The following is a 19,688-nucleotide window of genomic DNA, read 5'->3' on the forward strand; positions in this document are numbered from 1 at the left end:
TAAATAAATAAATAAAATCTTTTTTAAAAAGTCTTTAGCATAAACCTCCTGGAAGTTGTAAGAAAAGAGTAATATCTCCTCATGAAAGTCGTTCTTGCTTTTTGTGTGTTTCTCTCTCTTGCATCCTGACGCTACATCAGACTGTCCCTGACTGTTTCTCTCTTTTTTCTCCCCACTCCCTGTCCCCATTCTCCATCTTTATTCTTTAGCTGTCACGTTTCAAAAGCATTTCTCTCTTATCGAACAGAATTTTCTAGCCCTTGCCCTTACTTTTTAAAATTGATGGGTGGGGCACCTGGCTGGCTCCATGGGTGGAGTGTGGGACTCCTGATCTCTGGGTCATGGGTTCAAGCCTCAGGTTGGGTGTGGAACCTCCTTAAAAAAAAAAAAAATTGAAGGGTTTTTGAAAATTGAAGTAGCTTAAATCTCTATATTTTTTAAGCCACACAACTAAAATGATTTTTTTTAAAAACCTATGCAGAAAACAAAGTTCCCCCCAATGCAAACACATATGCACCTGTGTTGAGAGCCGGAGGTATTATCAAAGTAACCTGCCATCCTATCATTTACAATAATGTCCATGAGACTCCTTCCTCATTGTGGCTAAACTGAAGGAGCTACTTTAATTTTTTTTTAAATTTTTATTTATGATAGTCACACAGAGAGAGAGAGAGAGAGAGAGGCAGAGACACAGGCAGAGGGAGAAGCAGGCTCCATGCACCGGGAGCCCGATGTGGGACTCGATCCTGGGTCTCCAGGATCATGCCCTGGGCCAAAGGCAGGCGCCAAACCGCTGCGCCACCCAGGGATCCCTGAAGGAGCTACTTTAAGGCATTTTTTTCCCCCAGAAATCAAAGTGAGTGCTTAGGGAATCACAGGTGTTCCAAAAAAGAGTCATTTGTGTACATCAACGACCATGCTTTAGTAGGAGGCACAGGTGAGTACATGTTAAAAGATCTTGACCTGCTTTCTTGGGTCAGATTTGGGCGAGTAGCCAGCAGTCACCCTGAAGAAATGCAAGTTTGTCTACCAGCAGCTACATTGCCCTACAGAGTCCTCACTTGGGCAGAACAGAGCTGCAAGTTCTTGGCCACACTAAGTCCTGTGCAAAAAAAAATATATTTCTAGTCTGTTTTGATTTTGTTTAGACCTAATCCTGTTTCTACTTATCTCCAAGAGCATTGGAAGGGAGAAGGGATGTTGCAAATTCTAGTAGCAGCAAATGCTTCTTGTCCACCTCTCCTTGTAAGTCCCCGTGCTAAGTGTTGGGAAAGCAAGAGAGGCCGGTTTTCCTGCTCCTAAGGGACTTATATTCCACTGGGCAACAAAAAGGTGGGAAACACGTGAAAGACTTATGTTGAAACAGTATGTTAATTACATTTTCATGTAATATGCTCCACATATTTTTCTTCAACCTCCAAACCTGACTTCGGGAAAAAGTGCTTTTAAATTTAAAGCAATGACTTCAGTAGGCAATTAGGCAGTTTGGGGGGGTGGGGGGGGAGTCTGGGGCCTGAGATGTCCAGACATTTTCCTATGCTAACAGTTTGTAAATTGTAAATTAACAATTTATCCTGTATTTCCTGGCCTTTCACTCCCCACTAGTTGAGAAGATTGCAGAGATCTCTGAAATTGCGTGGAACAGTATAAGGCGACTTGTACTAAGTGGCAGCTGTTGAGAGCAGGTGTTGCTGCACCGAGGTTGGGAATCACAACACGGCTCTGCAGCCACTGTGCCTGGGCCTCTACTCGCCCCTGGAGCTTGGATGGGCTTGTCCTCGACGCCTGCGCACACCCCTCATGAGCTCCATTTGACATTAGCCAACAAGAGCTCTCTAGAACAAACCCTAGCACACAAGCCAGGGACCATCTCTGAGGTAGTCCTGTTGTGGACTGCACCCCTCCCAATCAGGGGGGGTGACAGGAGGATTCCGAGTGCAGGTTCTGTGCAGTGAGGTGTGCAGGCTGCCTTAAATAAGGCGGGCACAGAGTACATGGGAAAGGGCTAAGTGGGAAGGAGGTGGCGTTGGGATTGCAGTGCTCCCTGAGATCTGTGAACACCCAGCCCAAGAATTCCCCACCTTCTGACTGGGTGAGCCCCGGGGAGGGGCCTGGGAGAGCAGGAAAAAGACTGATTGGCCCTCTGGCCTCTTTGCAAAACACTCCCCTTCCCAATGGACTTTGGCGGAGGAGGTCGAGTGGGTAGGTGCTGGGTCCCCTCCTACCATTAGCACTCCCTGTGCGAAGGCTCCTAAGTAAGGAGGTCCCTACTCTCTGGACAACTCACTGGCCATCTAGTTTTTCATTTTCCACCTGCCACGCTCATTCTTCCTCCCTAAACACTGGAAAGAAAAATCCCTGGCTGAAAAGAAATGCGCGTCCTATTTTAAAAAGGAATGTTTCTCAAAGATAGGACTGGGAACTGTAGTTCAGATGAACGGAGCGCCTTGCCTAGAGATACGCTGGAGATGCTGGCGATGCTAGGGACCTGGCTCCTGGGGGAGGCTGCATTTTTTGTAAATGAGGACGTAGCTCTTAAAATGTACTCGGGGCTCCCATTGTCTAAGAACTATGAAATGTGCATCTGAGCCAGATGGATTGTTTCTCAGGGGTTGTTTTCTTTCTCTCTCTCTCTCTTTTTTTATTTATGATAGTCACACACAGAGAGAGAGAGAGAGAGAGAGGCAGAGACATAGGCAGAGGGAGAAGCAGGCTCCATGCACCCGGAGCCCGACCTGGGACTCGATCCCGGGTCTCCAGGATCGCGCCCTGGGCCAAAGGCAGGCGCCAAACCGCTGCGCCACCCAGGGATCCCAGTTGTTTTCTTTTTAAACCAACTTTATTAAGATATAATTTATAGGTAACAAATTGGACCTATTTCAAGTATACAGTTTGATGATTTTTGAAAGATAGGTACACGTGTGTGACTATCACCACAATTAAGATATAGAACGTGGCCATTACCCCCCCAAGTACCTTGGTGCCTCTTTCCGGTCACACTGCACCCCTCCCCAACCCTCCCTACCCTCAGGCAACCACTGACCTACTTTCTGTGATTATATATTAGATTGGTATTGTCTAGAATAACATATAAATAGAACCATACAGTCCGGAACCTTTTGAGTCTGGCTTCTTTCACTTAGCACAACATTTTCTAAAGATTTCTCTGCGTCATTACACGCATCAGAAGTTCAGTCCTTTTTATTGTGGAGCAGTACTCTGTTGTATGGAGGTACCACAGTTTGTTTCACCATTCATCCTTCATGGACATCTGAGTTGTTTGCAGTTTTTGACAGTTGTGAATGAAACTGCTATGAACGTTCATGCGTAAACAAGCAAAACCCTACAAGTCTAGGAAGCTGAGTACACAGAACAGTAGCCTGACAGGTGATAAGCTGCTGCCCTTCTCAGGGGAGGAGTCAAGTGGTTGATGAGGCCCAGCTACCAAGAGCAATCGGTTTTGTGAAAGGCAGCTACAGCCAAAAATGAGAAAAATGCCAGCACTGAGCAGAGAGGAGCGCTGACCAGGCACCCTTCAACCCCATGGGAACAACGGGCTGCAACATGAGGGCAGGACAGAGCGATACACTTGGCGGTTTTCCTTTGACATGGGCTAAAACTGAGCCAACAGACTCAAACCTTTTTTTTCCCCGGCACTTCTTTAGAATATATGTGAAAGCCTGTGGGCAGTGGAGACACAGTGCTGAGTTTGTCTCCGGAGTTAGAAAAACTACTGGCTGTGCAACCTTGGCCAGAGCTAAGAAACCTTGGCAAATGGGCAGTAAAAAGAGCACCTCCCTCAAGGGCTGTTGGGAAGCTTAGATGGGATTCTCTGTAAATCTCTTTGCAAGGGTCTAGCACCTTAAGAAGGGCTGAGTGCATGAATTATGTTTAAAAATCATGTAATACCTTTGACTTAGAGTTAAGAATCCAAGCATATTCCTTGGGCAGTTGGAATGTTTATTTTTCTTCTTAAGTTGCACAAGGAATTCTTCTCATATTCTTTATATAACTGTTGTAGGATTGAATTATTAATCAAAATCTGGTTAGACTTTAGAAGCGTACCAGTTCAGTCACAAAGGCTCCCAGTGGCTGCAACACCTCGCTAGTTCCCAAGCTCCCGCCAGGTGCTCCTCAAACCCAAAGGGTCACTCAGGGCTGGTCAGTAAATGTGATTCATGAGCACTTCTCAGGAGCCGATCCCGGGAGTGTAGGGCCTGCGGACAGTCTCTTCCTCTGGGCTGACTCTATCTCAGGGCTGCCCCCCACCCCACGTCCTCAAAGGGTCCCCGCGGTGGAGCTGAAGGAGCTCCGGGTGTAGGCTGGGGACTTGGGTGTGATCTTGCGGCTGTTGCCCGCCCCCACCTCACCCCTTGGTCCCTCCGCTGTCCTGGCTCCCTCTCCTCCTTCCTGCCCGGGGTGACCCCACCTGGCTAGGCTGTCGCGGAGTTACGGGGAGTCACCGTGCTGGAGCTGCCTCAACCAAGGCGTGGTGGCCCCTGCACTTCCAGGCCTGTCCTGCCCGAGGCCCGCGGCGGGATGCCCCCCGCAAAGCAAACGCAGCTGCACGTAGGCGTGACTCGGGAATCTCTCTGTGAACAGCTAATATTGTAAAAAAAAAAAAAAAAAAAAAAAAAAAAAAAAAAAACCTGCCCTGAAGGCTCGCCCTCCTTTAGGAAAGGCGCCCACTGGCAGGTCTGCTTCCGTGGGGACGTTCGAGCGCCCCGCGCTTCGGGCGCGCCAGGTGCGGGCCGCTGGGCTCCAGGCTACGGAACAGGTGCACGTTTTCCCCCTTCCCGGACCCTTCCCACGGGGGTGGGGGGCTGCCGGGGCTCCCCCCTGAAGGCCTGCGGGGCTGTCCCCCCGAGGTCGCTCCGGGGCGCTGAGGGTCCCCGGACCGAGGGGAGGATGGTCCCCCTTCCCCCAGGTACTCCCGGGTGTGCGCTCCTAGGACCTCCGCACCCGGGCGAGGCCTCTCGGGCGAGCCCCCCCCCCCCCCCCAGCAGCCGGATCGCTGGGGGCCGGGGGGGGGGGGCCATCGGGCGTCCCCGGAGCTTCTCCCGTTGGGGGAGCGCAGGCCCGCCCAGGTGCTGGAGCCCTGGGTTTCTTAAGAGTTTTCATTTGCAGTTGGACCCAGGTGGCTTCTTTTTGTTCTAGAAAAGACCGCCGGAGCTTTTTACTCGTTTTCCTTTCTTCCTACAAAAAGAAAGGGCGGTTTTTTCAAAACAAAGCAAAACTCCCCTTTTTCTTTTCTTTCTTTTTTTTTTTAAACTCCCCCTTCAGATACTTTGGGGGCACCTGGGTGGCTCAGTCGGGCTGAGCGGCTGACTTGGGCTCAGGATCTGGGGTCCGGAGATGGGCCCAGTGTGGGGGCTCCGTGCTCAGCGGGGAGCCCGCTTGCCCCTCTCTGTCCCTGCCCCCCCACCGCCCCCCTCACCCCCATGCCTTCTCTCTCTCTCTCTCTAAAATAAAATCTTTAAGATACTCTCGTGCGTTTACTGCTGCCGTGTAGTCACGCGTGGCTGTTTTGAAGTTGCATCTTTATTGACGAAGGGGGCAAAAAGCAAAAGCTGGAGAGACCTGGGAACTGTTGAGTTTGTAGGCCTGAGTATTTGGACCTTCCTATTTTCCCTTTAAAACACAAGGATTCGGGCAGCCCGGGTGGCTCAGCAGTTTAGCACCTGCCTTCAGCCCAAGGCCTGATCCTGGGGACGCAGGATCGAGTCCCACGTCGGGCTCCCTGCGTGGAGCCTGCTCCTCCCTCGGCCTGTGTCTCTGCCTCTGTGTGTGTGTGTGTATGTGTGTGTGTCTCTGTCTCTAATGAATAAATAAATAAAAATATTTTTGAAAAATAAATAAAACACAAGGATTATAGTTGCAGGAAATGTTATCCCAAGTAGCGCCAAGCATAGACGGGGCTTAAGAAAAATGTGACAATCCGAGTTTACTTTGTTGGGGTGCATGTAGCACATGCAAAAACCACAGGTCTCTAATTTTCCAGGTGGGCTGGTCGCTACCATTTTGCTTGTCCTTCTGCCACGTACTTACTCCTAAAGGGGGGGGGACGCAGATTCTTACCGTTTCTCTCCCCCCCACCCCCCACCCCTTTTGTTTTCCAGTCCAGGGCGCAACCGCCGGAGGAAAACCGACGCAAGCCGGTGTTGGGGAAGCTCGGCCACCTGTTCGCGGCCGGCAGGAGGAGGTCCGGCAGGAGCGGGGCGGAGAGCCCCACCGGCTCCCACGCCAAACCCGCGTCTCCCAAGGAGGGGGCCTCTTCCAAGCTGCCGGAAAGAGACAGCGACAAGAGCAAACCTCAGGGCGGCCAACCGAAGCGAAGGGACGCGGGCGAGGAGGGTGCCCCGCAGGAGGAGCCCCGGGCGCGGGAGCCCGGGGGGCCCTCGGACACCTGCGCGCGCGCTGCGCCCCCCGACGCCGGGCGGGCCCCGTGCTCCAGCGGACGCGGGGCGGCGGGGCCGGGGGGCCCGGGCCGTGATTCACCCCAGTTAGAGCCCCGGGAGGCGGAGGGGGGGGGGAGGGCAAGGGGGAGGGGGAGGGTCCCTCCCCGGGGCCGCCGAGCAGCTGCCCTCCCCGCTCCAGAGTCCCTCCGGGCAGGGGCGCGCGGAGGCGCGGGCGGGCGGTCCCGGGGAGGGCGCCGGCGGCGAGCAGGAGGCGGTCCCGGGCGGCGGGGCCGAGGCGGGGGCGCCCCCCGGGCGTGCGGAGGCGGGCGGGGGCCCCGGAGAGCGCGCGCGGCCCGCGGTGCTGACCCCGGTCGCCTCCCCGGTCGCCTCCCCGGGCGCGGGCGAGGGCGCGGGCGAGGGCGAGGGCGCGGCCCCCGGGCCGGAGGACTGCGGCGACCCCGACGACATGGAGCGGCGGTGCGGCCGCCGGGCCGGCAGGCGGCGGAGGCCGCAGAGGTCCGCCGAGTCCCCGGGGCCCGACGCGGCGCCGCCCGACAGCGCGGGCGGGGACGGCGCGGGGGGGAGCGCGGCCTCCCCGGCGGCCCCCGACCCGGGCGTGGCCGCGGCGGCGGGCGCGGAGGCCAAGGCCGGCCCCGGGGGCAGGGGGCAGCCCCGCGGGGAGGCGGAGCGCGGCCCGGCGCCCCCCCCGCCGCCGCCCGCCGCGTCCCCCGCCAAGAGGAGGGGCCGGAGCCGAGGCCCCGAGGCCGCGCCCGCCGGGGAGCCCCCCGAGGACCGCGCGGACGGGGCGGCCCGGGTCGTGCCCCGCGAGCTCACGGTCAGGAGCGCCACGCTGCTGCCCGAGATCAGGCCCGAGCACAAGAGGGGCCTGGCCCCGGGCCACCCCGACGGCCGGGGCGAGGGCAGCCGAGGCAGAGAGCCGGGCCGGCCGGCCGCTGCGCCCGACGCCGACGGAGGGAAGCCCAGGAACCATCTCGGCGCCGGCAGGTCCACGGTGACCACGAAGGTGACCCTGTAAGTGGGGCGGGGGGGCGGTGCTGGGGGGCTGGGGCCGTCCGCAGGTGTGCACGGGAGGGCTGAGGGGGCTGGGGCCGTCCGCAGGTGTGCAGGGGAGGGCTGGGGGGGCTGGGGCTGTCCGCAGGTGTGCACGGGAGGGCTGGGGGGGCTGGGGCTGTCCGCAGGTGTGCAGGGGGGCGGTGCTGGGGGGGCTGGGGCTGTCCGCAGGTGTGCACGGGAGGGCTGGGGGGGCTGGGGCTGTCCGCAGGTGTGCACGGGAGGGCTGGGGGGGCTGGGGCTGTCCGCAGGTGTGCAGGGGGCGGTGCTGGGGGGGCTGGGGCTGTCCGCAGGTGTGCACGGGGCGGGGGTGCTAGTGGACCTGTGGTTGTCCGCAGCTGTGCAGGGGTCTGCTGCTGAAGCTGTGGCACATCCCCCGATGTGCGGGGGACGGGGGTCTGGGGGGCGCGGGGGTCTCTGCATTCGGGGCAGATGGTCTGTGCACGAATTTTCCCCCTCCACACTGTAACTAAGACAGTGAAGCGCTGGTTAGCACAGGTTAAGAAGATGACACTTTGGGAAGCCCAGTCGGGTTGCTAATTACTGTTTTGATTAGAATATTTCAGTTTGATGGATGTAAAAATCTCCTGAGACTCAATGTTTACTCGATTGAAAGAAGACCGCTTAGCCTGATGTGAGCTAATTCTTTTTTTTTTTAAGATATTATTTATTCATGAGACACCCAGAGAGAGAGGCAGAGAGACACGGGCAGAGGGAGAAGCAGGCTCCCTGCAGGGAGCGAGCCCGAGGCCAGACTCAGTCCCCGGATGCGGTGATCACAACCTGAGCCAAAGGCCCACGCCCACCCCCTGGGCCACCCAGGTGCCTCCTGGGCTAGTTCTTTTATTCAAAATGCACCCCCACATTCCTGGGTAGGGCATTCTGTGCCGCAAATTTGGAAACACGGAGCAAACCGGCTTGTGTTCAGTGTGACCCTGGAGCTTTGACACCTGTGAGTCTAAGAGAACTCACAGAACTTTTTCTGGAACTCAGTGTGGCTTAAACACCCCCCGCCCCCATTTCTCTCCTTAGAATGTTAGGGAGGTCACTGGTATTTTTGCTCCCAGGTTGAAAAGTAATTCTTGGTTATTGAAATGAAGAAAAAGCAGTGTCCTGGGGGGCGGGGGGGCTGTTGTTAAATGAAAGGATACGATGCGTTGGAAGAATCAAGCTCAACAGGCTGACTATCTACTGTTAAATTCATTAATTTTTTTTTTTCCAAATATTTATTGAGTGACTTCTGTGCATGGATGGTATTGGGCCAGGAGCTCTGAGGGGAAACTCGCAGTGTGACTCAGTGTTTTGTCCTTGAGGAGTTTCTGGCCCATTCTGGCCTGCCAGATGCAGACAAATAACTACAGGAGGTGGATGGCCCAGGGAACTGCTCGCTGGGTTGTGAGCTGTAAAGGCTGGGGAAGCGCAAAGTAGGAGAAGTCAGTTGGCTTTTTGGAGGTGAGCTTGGGCTGGGGTGCTCAACGGGGTTTGGGAAGGTGGCTGGGGTAAGGAGGGGTCTCTGTAAAGCCCCAGACCCTCTCCCCTTCCCACAGGCTCACTGCCCCACCTCCCAGGGAGCGTCTGTGAAACATGAGCATCTAAACTGCCCAAGTCGGAAAAAAAATAAAAATAAAAATATAAACTGCCCAAGTTGTTCCTACATTTATTCCTTATTGAAAGAGCCAGGATTTTCACAGCATTTTGATCTTTAAACCAAACGGGTTCATTCTATCTGAATTCTTGGAGAAGTAAGGCTCTAGAGTAGGAGGTCTGTTTGGTAAACGCGTGAGGGAGAACCTGCTTAATGAGTAATGTGAGCTACCTCACCAGCTGCCAACCTGGAGACCTTTGATAAAGTCAGATATTTATTCTGTAACGGCTGTGTCAGAGGAGCAGTCGGAGTGGGTGATGCCCATTATTTGTAGAAGGCCAGTGTGACTGCACACTCAGACCTCCTAAGTGTGAGCTTAGAGAAACGTTACTGCCGAGCTGTTTAAGGACGCCCTTACCTGCCTTACCTGCCTTCCAATCGGAGAACGCCAGTGGAAAAACCAGAAATGTTGCAAGGAGTAGGGTAAACAAACCTGGGGAGCGATCCTGCAACGAAACTCTGCAAGTCCTGTTTTCTGTGAACTAAACCACGTCTTCTTCTCTGTGCCCATCACTTTCTACCTAAAATTTCTCCTCGGCAAGGCATTTGGCTTGATTGTGTTTTCCACCAGGCCTCACGCTTGGTGAATTGGCAGTCTGTGGAAATGGGAAAACTAACTCCTTCTAGTCTTTTTCTGTTTGATGGATTTCCTTTCCGGTTTTTTTCCTCTGATGGTATTTTAAGAAGGGACGTTACCGATTATTTTTAAAAAGCAATTTGCATCTGAAGTTTTAGTGTAAATTATTTTGTATTCCCTGAAGAAGGACTGTGCAGCAGCAAGTTTCTCGATGCTGTTAGAAAAATTATGTCTTCAGTTCTGTTCCAGGTGTTGAATGTTGAGATTAACAATGGTATGTTTAGAATAAGGAGAATTTTCCTCTCCTAGCCACAGCTTTTAAGACATCAGATGATTTTTCCTTCTCCCATTATAATAAAGGCATTACACAAAGCATGAATTAGAGAAGCCTTCCTTTTAATCGGTTTGAGCTAGGTTAATTGTAGTGACTCTTGGTAGCAGAACTTAATAGCACAGAAAGTTTGGTTGTAAAACATATTTTGATCTCGGCGTAAATCTTTAATGTGCAGATGTGTTTCCTGTCCTTAAGGTAGCCTGTTGGCTAACCTGTAGTGTTTTCCATTGACATCATAAGATATACTTTGATGTTTGACTGTTCCTTGAACTGAGTAGTGAGAATTTTTTTTTTTTAAAGATTTTATTTATTCATGAGAGACACAGAGAGAAAGAGAGGCAGAGATACAGGCAGAGGGAGAAGCAGGTTCCATGCAGGGAGCCCGATGCGGGACTCGAACCCGGGGACCCTGGGATCACACCCTGGGCCGGGCCGAAGGCAGACGCTAAACCTCTGAGCCTCCCAGGGATCCCCTGAGAATTTTTTAAAATGTGTATTTACTGGCATGTGAACATCCTTCATTAACTGATGGCATTTGTAAGCTCTCCATTTCGACTCCACTGGTTTTAGAATTCAGTCTTCAAGGTAGTGTGTGTATGTTAATTTTCCTTTTAAATTTAAGATATGGGCCCACCATGAGGGAGCCTGGCTATTTTGTGGAGCTATTGGGGAGAGCAGTGCCTAAGAGAAATTCATGAGAGTACATGAAATTTAGTATTTAAATCAAATTCCTAAAAATAAAAATCTAAGTTTCTAATGCTATATTTTGGAAAGACTTCTCAAGTCTTTTCAGTGTTCTCATTTTATCCAGAAGGATAAGGTGTCTCACCCAAAGTCATATTGCCTGTTCCTTCAAAAAGCCCCTCTTTCTTGAAGGCCAATGAATCCATCTGGAGGCAGCAGTGAGATTTCTGTGCTTCTCCACTTTTCATGATCAAGGTAGCCTCCAACATTTGATCGCTTAATCTTACAGCTCTCACGATAATTCATTGACCTCTTGAATATATCAAGCTGGAAAGGACCAGATTTAGTCACTGAAGTCTGGGGAAGCAGAAGAGTAGAGTGGTCAGGAGCATAGCCTCCGAAGCCACAACCCGTGGTTTCAAATCATGGCCCTGTCCCTCACTAGGTGTATGACTTCTGGCAAATTACCTGCCTTTCCTAGGCTTCAACTTCCTCGTTGTAAAAGAGAATGTTTAAACTAGTACATTAGGCAAGCACACTGTTTCTCAAGTGTGTGTCAATCAGTGATTCTTAGTGGTTATTATCTCCTCATTTTAGAAACCACTAGATGTATGGTTTAGACATTGTGTTGTGTTTAGCTTCAGAGCCCATTCTTCTAGGAAAGCTTAAAAGTGATATATACAATAGACAAGTAGAAGTGACTTTGGTCGAGAGGAGGGTGGCTGGCCCCAGCCCTCGGTCGCTCTTGGACCCTCGGTCGCTGTTGGAGAGAACTCCAAGAATTCCTTCGGCCATCACTTGGGAAAGGTGTGGTGGGGAGAGGATCATCTCTGTTCTAAACTATCGATTTGTTTGTTTTTTCTAGATAGGAAAGGTAGTGAGTCCAGTGAGTTAACTTGACCAAGCTCACACATTAGTGTAAGAGCCAGGACCAGAGCTGGCTAATGTCAAACAGAAAGAAAACAAAGATGATTTCCAGTAGGCAGTAATAACCAAGAAATTTAGAGCCCTCGCTCTATAAAGAAGGGGAGATGCCTTTTGCCCCCCCAAAAAGGCAACAACACCAACAATTGAGTAACTGATAAGTAAATTATGGTACATCCATATGATTAAACTTTTATGCAGACATTATGAAAAATTTCAAATTTTTAGTAGCATGAAAATGTTAAAAATGTGAAAGAGAAGATTAATTTATCTTTTTTTTAATTTATCTTTTTTTAAATATAAAATCTGAAACACTATGGAATGGAACAATTCCAATTCTGTTAAAAGTATTTTACCATGCATACAAAAAGAGTACACTAAAATGTTAACAGGGAGATTATTTGAGTGGTAGGAGTATGAGTGATTCTTCATTTTTATATTTCCCATATGATCTGTAGTGGACACACTTGTATAATCAGAGTAAAGTTATATGAAGGAAGATGAAGGGAATAAAATATTCAAAGAGGTAAATAACAGATAAATATTTTTATAATCTAGCCTTTTGAAATAATGCTTAAAAATTATGATAAAATAAAAATACACAGCTGCTGTTTGGGGAGATCATTTACATATTCAAAATAAAGGAGTACATCAAATATATAAATTCAACCTCATGTTCTTCAAGCCCTAAGCTGTCTTCTGACTTTAGTGTCAAGCACCGTGCTCACATATTAGGTACTCGATAAACTTGCTAACCTCCCACCTCTTGACTTTCTTAGCTATATAATTTTCTCATCCATCCTACAGAAGCAAAACCTCCATTAAAAATAGTTGAGTGTACTTAGGATTGTTTTAAAATAGTCTCATAAAAAAACAAATGTTACTTACCAGAGAGATGTTGGGCTTTTCATGATAATAAATGTTTCGTAGTAAATTGGTACGTTTGGCTTTTCAAAACTAGGTCAATAACTTTATCTTACTGCTTTATTTTTGCAGCCCGGCCAAGCCCAAACATGTGGAACTAAATCTTAAAACTCCTAAGAATCCTGACAGTTCGGGAAACGAGCATAATCCATTTAGCCAGCCGGTTCATAAAGGAAACACTGCCAACAAAATCTCCTTATTTGAAAACAAAAGGGCCAACAGTAGTAGCCCAAGACATGCTGATGTTCGAAGTACAAGGAACCCTCCTGCCTCCTGTAATAAAACGTTTGTTGGGAGGGCGAAGCTGAATTTAGCCAAGAAAGCCAAAGAGATGGAGCAATCTGAAAAGAAAGTAACGCCAAACAGTCACCAGAATGGTATGCTGGCAAAGGAAACCTCGACAGAATCCAAAGTTCCCGAGGAGGAGATCCCCCCAGCAGCCGGCAGCCCCAGTGCCGGGGGATCGGGGGGCCAGCCTCCCCACGGCCAAGCTCTTGGCCCCCCACTTCACCCAAGTGCTAGAGCAGAGGTGCACACAGACGCCGGCTGCCCTCCCGAAGCAGTGGTCGCAGCTCTGAATCCTGTCGAGGGCCACGAGGCCTCAGGAGAGGATGACTCAAAGGCCGCAGGGAGCAAAAGACTTGCACTTGAAAGTATGACTGATCCAGCACAGGACATTCCCGCCATTCTTGACACCAAAGAGCCCCCCCCACCGGCCGCACCAAAGCCACAGGATACGTTATCTGACTCACAGCCCCCAGCTGAGTCATCTAACGGGCCTTCTCCCTCCCAGCCTGCACCCAAAGGCGCATGTGTTCGAGCTCCCATAAGCAGTCTCCCACGAACTGATCTAAAAGCGTCAGAAAACCATAACGGCTGTGTTCTGCCCCCGTCACATAAGAACGATGGGACGGTGCAGCCCTCCAAGCTCGGAGGAGGAGGAGGGGCAGCAGCGAGGCCGCCTCCGTCCGCAGAGCACGGCCCGGAGGCCGTGGGGCCCGAGTGCCCAAACACGGTCCTTGTCCACGTCCGGTCTTTCATGCTCCCCGTGGAGAGCACCCACGATGCAGGCGCCCAGGTCATCTCCGAGGGCCCCGAAGTCAGAGGAGCCCAGCTGCCAAGTTGTCAGAACGATCCACTCGAAGTGGTTTCTGTCGCCAGCTGTGCTCCCCCGAAAGAGGAAGGCCCGGGCCGCGAGGGCACAGCGCCCAAACCCGGCCATCGCAGCGAGGAGCCCGCAGCCGAAGCTGGCCCCCAAGTCACGCTTCCAGCATCGGGGGAGCACCTGCGACCTGCGACCCTGCAGGGCGACCCCAGCGCGGGCAGCCCCCCGGGCGGCGCTCCAGGGCCCCGGGCGAGTGCGGCGAGCGGCCCGGACAGCCCTGCCAGCCTCGGGAGCGGCGCCGCGGGGGGCGACGACAGCCTGCTGGACTCTTCTTCCGACATGGAGAAGTTCACTGAAATCATCAAAAACATGGACAGCACAGCCTGTGTGCCCCAGAAGAAGAAGAAGGCCAGGGTGCCCAGCTGCCCCGCCCCTCCCTTTGTCATGCCGCCTATCCACGAGGACCACCTGGAAAAGGTGTTAGATCCCAACGTGTTCACCTGTGGCTTGGGGAAGAAAAAGGACAGCCCCCCAGAAACGTCACCGGCCCTGCACTTGATGCAGAGTCTTTACACAAAATCCAACCTGAGGACCAAACGCACGTCCACGGAGCAGAGCGTCCCCTTCGGGTCGTCGGTCCCGGCCCCGGACGGGAAGGCTGAGCCTCCCACGGGCCCCGAGACCGAGGACAAAGAGAACAGAGATGTCCCAAGCGGCGGCGTGAAGAGATCGAGGCTGGAGAAAAGCGCGCTCTTCTCCAGCATGTTGCCTTCAGCCCAAGACAGAGTCTTTTCTCCGTCGGTGACGTCGGTGAGCACCATGAGCACGTGCTTCGGGGCTGCCCGGAGCAGCGGTTCTCTTGCTCGGCCTCCGAGGCCCGGGGCAGAGGGCGCCCCGCCCTGCCGGGCAGACCAGGAGCGGCCCAGCCTCCCACCCGGCAGCCTCAAGGTCTTCGGCTTCGACGCGACAAATGCATCCCTCTCGGGTCTGAAAAGTCCAGGCTACATGGAGAAATACCTGCCCAGGGAGGAGACCAAAGAAGATCCGGGGTCGCGGAGCAACGGACACCTGCCCGAAGCCAAACTGTCCGAGTTTCCTAAACCGAAGACCGGCAGCGATCGCGCCGAGAGCGTCCTGAAGTCGAGCCTGCCCAACCCCGGACACAGCGACGCGGACTTCATGGGTCTCTTCAAATCCAGCCGGTTCGACCCAAACGTGTCTTTTTCTGCAATGTCATTGTCAGATGCAACCGTGAGTAGCCACGCGTTACCATTTGTTGGGTGGGTTTGTAAAACGAGAGGAGAGAGGGACGGTGAGCGGATCGTGTTGTTTTAAGTGGCCGTGCGTGCAATGGTCTCTGGTCCTCTGTCACGCTGCAGTCCCACTATGTGTACAAAGAACTGGGGGCCAAGAAGAGAGGTACTAGGATTTCTGTCCCCAAGGTATTGCTACTCTCGTGGGGAAAATAGGCTCTAAGTATCTTAAGGTGTTGTAATCTGAAAGGTGTAGGTAAGCTACCTAGTCTCTACAGACAAGGTTCTTTTTTTCTTTTTTTCTTACCTAGTTCTGGGTGAGAATGCTCAATGCTCTACTTAGCATTTTGAAGATTTGTAAAGCTGCTTCATTTATTCAGAAAAGCCCCGCCAAGAAATCTTGTTCCTAACCCTTCTCTTACGACGTGTAAGATCCACTTTCTTTCCCTAAGTAACGAGGTGATTATCCCATGGAACTCGGGAAGTAATTTCTCTTTATTTGGAAGTTTCATCAGGGAAACACTTTTTCCTACAAAGCTGCTGGGGGGCATAGAGAGTCTTGGTCCACCTCGGATCTTTCCTTGAATATCGTAGCGAGGGCAGCGAAATAGGGTTTTGAAGGACGGTTATGATTTCTCTATCTTCTCTTATCTGGCTTCCAGAGGTTGTTTCTTTTTAGGGAGTTTTTGGCGTGAATTTTGTGGCTTTCTGTTACGGGGCTCGATACTCAAGTGGAGGGAGGAAACTGAGGCGGGCAGAAAGTAAGTTCTGGAGGGCAGCTCCACTAGCCCCGAAAAAAGGAGTGGACGGACCCATGTATTCCTGTTGCCCACACTGTGGACCGGGCTGTCAGGCAAGTGTAGACCATCATGCGGCGCAGCATAGTCCGTCAGAAAATCCCGTGCCCTCTTCCTCATTTACTCAGATGAGGAAACACACTGCAGTGTGTTTCCGTTTGTTGCGTGGGCTCTTGCTCAAGCCTAGCATAGGATATAATTTTGGAAGCTCTTTCAAAATGCACAGGTGGGTGTCCAGCAGAAGCTCAGATCCCCCTTTTCAAAACTTTTCAAACTTTTGGTCTCAAGACACCTTTGTTAATTAAAAACTACTGAGGACCCCAGGGGGCTTTTGTTTACATGGGTTATGCCTATTGAACAAATTTATTATGTCAGAAATTAACACTAAGAAAAACTTAAAGCGTGAGAACACAGGAGCACGCCCTCCATTAACCATCAGAGCAATGATGTCATCACACGTCCTGGACTGTCTGGAAAAGTCTGTTGCACGCTTGTGAGGGAGGGAATGAAAAAGGAAAATACCCTCTTCTTATCATGAGAACAGTTTTGACCTCGTTGACTTCCTGGAAGGTTCTTGGGGATCGTCCAGGGGACCTAGGACCACACTTTGAGAACCACTGCTGTAAACAAACAACACTGAATCAGCCCATAGCACTCAGAAATCATAAGATTTTTAAGTATTCCTCTCAAGCACAGAATTTCCACTGGTCTACTTGCCATTCAGTACAGCCTTATTTTCTCTCTCTCTCTCTCTTTTTTTTAATTATTTTCTCTTTTTAAATCATTCTTAGATCATTTCTCTTACTTGACAGCAATCTGATGAGTCTGACAACAAAATACACAGTTTCCCTAGGGAATCCCTTGAAAAATCGAGCCAAATGGAGTAAAAAGGAGAGACAAAGTGTTTTCTACTTTCTCTCTAGGTCTTTTTATGTTTAAATTTTTGTTGGTTTGTTGTTTTCTTAGGTCTTGGGCTTTGTTTACTCTATAGCTATTCTGTCTTTATCATCTTACCTGAATTTTGTTTTATTTATTTATTTATTTATTTATTTTTATTTATTTATTTTTTTTCTGAATTTTGTTTTAAATTTCAGGCCCTTTCTTCAGCTTATCCACTTCTAAATAAGCACATATATAAATAAGTAGATGCCATTTTGATTTTTAGTAATGTTTCTAGTGAGGCCTTTCTGTGATCTTGGACATACTGTGCTATGGTTTGGTGCGAGAGTGATTAGATCAAAGGCAGTCCTTAGAATAAGCATCCTGGTCAGCATTGGAAGTAGTCCGTGTTTTATAATATTTTTTTCATGTGTGATTACTGTTTTTATTATCTTACGCATTTCTGGTTCTACTGGTCTCGTCAGATGTTCTTGAAAATGATTAGGTTGGGAGCCATACAAAAATGTATTTTGTCCACCAAGAAGGGAGAATCAAGTATACAATGTGCAATGTCTGTTGTGATATATTCCATAAACACCCCTTTACTGAGACTAATACTTATGTGATGGTCAGATGTTACAATGAAAAGATAATATTTATAGTTTCAGACAAGGTGGGCCTATGAACACACGAAATTGATGCAGCTCCTTCTAGATCCATGATTAATACTTTATAGTTTCTCTTTACTTGACGTTACACAGAGATCATTTGACTTAAAATTTCTTTGCTGGATTCTTACTCTGTGAACTGATGTAAAAAATAGTTCCAACCCTTGGGCCCTGAAGTTTTCTAGATTAGTGGATATATTCCAGGCATTTAAACGAGGAGAAATAGAGGGGTGGCTGGGTGGCTCAGTTGGTTAAGTGTCGGACTCTTGATTTTGGCTCAGGTCACGATCTCAGGGTGGTGAGATGGAGCCCCGTATCCCTCGTATCCCTCTCTCCTCCTCTCTGTAAAAACAGACAAACAAATGAGGAGAAATTAAAATGCCACATTTAGTTAGAGGACCCAAACCACTCTTGATTTAGTACTGTAGACTCAAAGAGAGCTTTAACATAGCTTTGGCACAGATCAAGGCAGATTGTTTCAAAATTGATATACATTGTGAGGCAAATAAATATGATCTTAAAGGATCGTGAGCAGAGAAACTCCAGAGATTGTTACACAGAGTTTAATTTGTTGTGTTTTTGTTCATCTGATTACAGACACTTAGAGGAAGTCTTACAAATAAAATCAATCCCCGACCCGGAAAGGTAAGATGATGTTCTGTTTCTAGGCCAGCTTTTATTTTGGTCTGATAACGTTCAACCATGTGCTTCCACTTTTGTTTTCTTGTAGGTAGTGATCTACAGGGACCCGGATGTCTCTGAGGAGTGCATTGAAATTTTCAGTGACATTGAAGATTGCAGCTCTTGGAGCCTCTCTCCCGTGGTAATCATCAAGGTCGTCAGAGGATGGTAAGAATGGTGCTTTGGGTTCCTGACTTAGAGGGTTTGTGGTTTACGTTTTTAATTACCTTTTTGGTCTTCAGAACTTATTTAAAATTATGCCTTTAGTAATGGAAAGGGCAGAAAATCCTACTCTTAGTGAGTATTACCAGAAATTCATCTCTAAGAAATTATAATTTTTAACCATGCTTCTGCTTTATAGAGGCGATGCCTGTTTGTTTATGCTAGAAAAGTCAGGCAAGTGCAGCAGTACAACTGTCTTTTTCCCATGTATCCCCACATCACACTGGCTGGCCCTACTGAACAGCAGAGTCCATACTAACACTTCTGGTTTATGAATTTTCAGTGAGGTTGGAAAGAATTGCACGAGTCATGTTTGTAGAATTTTAAATGGTTTTTAAGAAAAGACAAATTGTGACTAACCTAAAATTTATTTCCCAACTTTTTAGCGACTGATGGTTTTGATAAAGAACCTGGTGAAAAAATTATTTACCAGGTTGACAGCTTCTAGGAAATACACAGGAAGTTGAATTTAAGAAAAGACATTTTTAATAAATCACTTATCTGGCATAAAGGCTTATCTTTGATACCTTCTTCTTTGAAATAAAGAAGGTCGGGCTTTAAAATTTGTGGTTTAGAAAATTAGTAAGGTTTTTTTTTTTTCCCATTTGGTTAAATATGCAGCATCTTTCCTGTTAGGTTTTAGATATTTTAACATTTTTCTATATCTTCAACACATTCATTACAAAAATATAATTAGCTTGGGCTCTTAAATTTGGAGACCAAAAATAACACTAAAACCAAATTTTATATAAATTTATAAATATAAATTTTCTCATATAATAGTGCTTTTTTTTCCCCCAACTTTTGTTAACTTTTCTCTTAAAAGCATAAGCATCTGGGCAGCCCGGGTGGCTCCTCGGTTTAGCGCTCCCTTCAGACCAGGGCCTGATCCTGGAGACCGGGGATCGAGTCCCATGTCAGGCTCCCTGCTTGGAGCCTGCTTGTGTCTCTGCCTCTCTCTCTCTCTGTGTCTCTCATGAATACATAAATAAAATCTTAAAGAAAAAATAGTGTAAGCATCTAAGAACAGCATTGTCATGTATTAACATTTTTTTTTTACTGTTTGGATGTTTTTTGTTGGGAAGGATATTTTTATTTTTATTTTATTTATTTTGGGGGGGAAGGATATTTTTAAAATATTCTCCATTAACATGCATATAGTACTTTATATCAATATGTCCATTGATATGGCTCTAAAATATAGGTAAAATGCCCCCCAGAAGTGTTTTCTACATGTACAAGGAGAAAAAAGAATTCTAGAAAAAGTCCATTCATCTGATGTATTAGTATTTACAACTGTTCACCAACTGAGTTCTATAGAACATTAGTGACTCTACGATGTTTGAATGGATAGCCAAAAGTTCTTTAAGATCCTGATACAGTTTTTGGATTTGCAGAGGCTTAATTATGCCCAGTAAATTAAGTCTTAGAATTTATACACTTAATTATTACTAGAGAATTGGCCACAGTATATATATAATAATTGGTCACAATAGAGAGAGAGAGAGAGAAGGAGAGGGAGAGAG

General features: G+C 49.2%; 2 protein-coding genes across 2 annotated transcripts in view; both read left to right on the plus strand.

Annotated features, from left to right (window-relative positions):
- The window catches only part of LOC140597911 (beta/gamma crystallin domain-containing protein 1-like), a gene marked incomplete at its 3' end in the record, with an annotated part of 152,291 nt that extends 145,767 nt beyond the window's left edge, over positions 1-6,524 (plus strand). The window contains exon 3 of the mRNA XM_072749384.1: positions 6,120-6,524. Coding sequence (XP_072605485.1) covers positions 6,120-6,524 — 405 coding nt within the window. The remainder of the gene's footprint in view (positions 1-6,119) is intronic.
- A 239-nt stretch (positions 6,525-6,763) lies between these two features.
- Positions 6,764-19,688, plus strand: part of LOC112925116 (beta/gamma crystallin domain-containing protein 1) — a 48,095-nt gene continuing 35,170 nt past the window's right edge. The window contains exons 1-4 of the mRNA XM_072738174.1: positions 6,764-7,430; positions 12,630-14,913; positions 17,857-17,904; positions 17,990-18,108. Of these exons, the coding sequence (XP_072594275.1) occupies positions 6,865-7,430; positions 12,630-14,913; positions 17,857-17,904; positions 17,990-18,108 (3,017 nt within the window). The 5' untranslated portion in view covers positions 6,764-6,864. The remainder of the gene's footprint in view (positions 7,431-12,629; positions 14,914-17,856; positions 17,905-17,989; positions 18,109-19,688) is intronic.

The sequence above is a fragment of the Vulpes vulpes genome, chromosome 1, assembly GCF_048418805.1.
Source record: "Vulpes vulpes isolate BD-2025 chromosome 1, VulVul3, whole genome shotgun sequence".
Lineage (NCBI taxonomy): Eukaryota > Metazoa > Chordata > Mammalia > Carnivora > Canidae > Vulpes > Vulpes vulpes.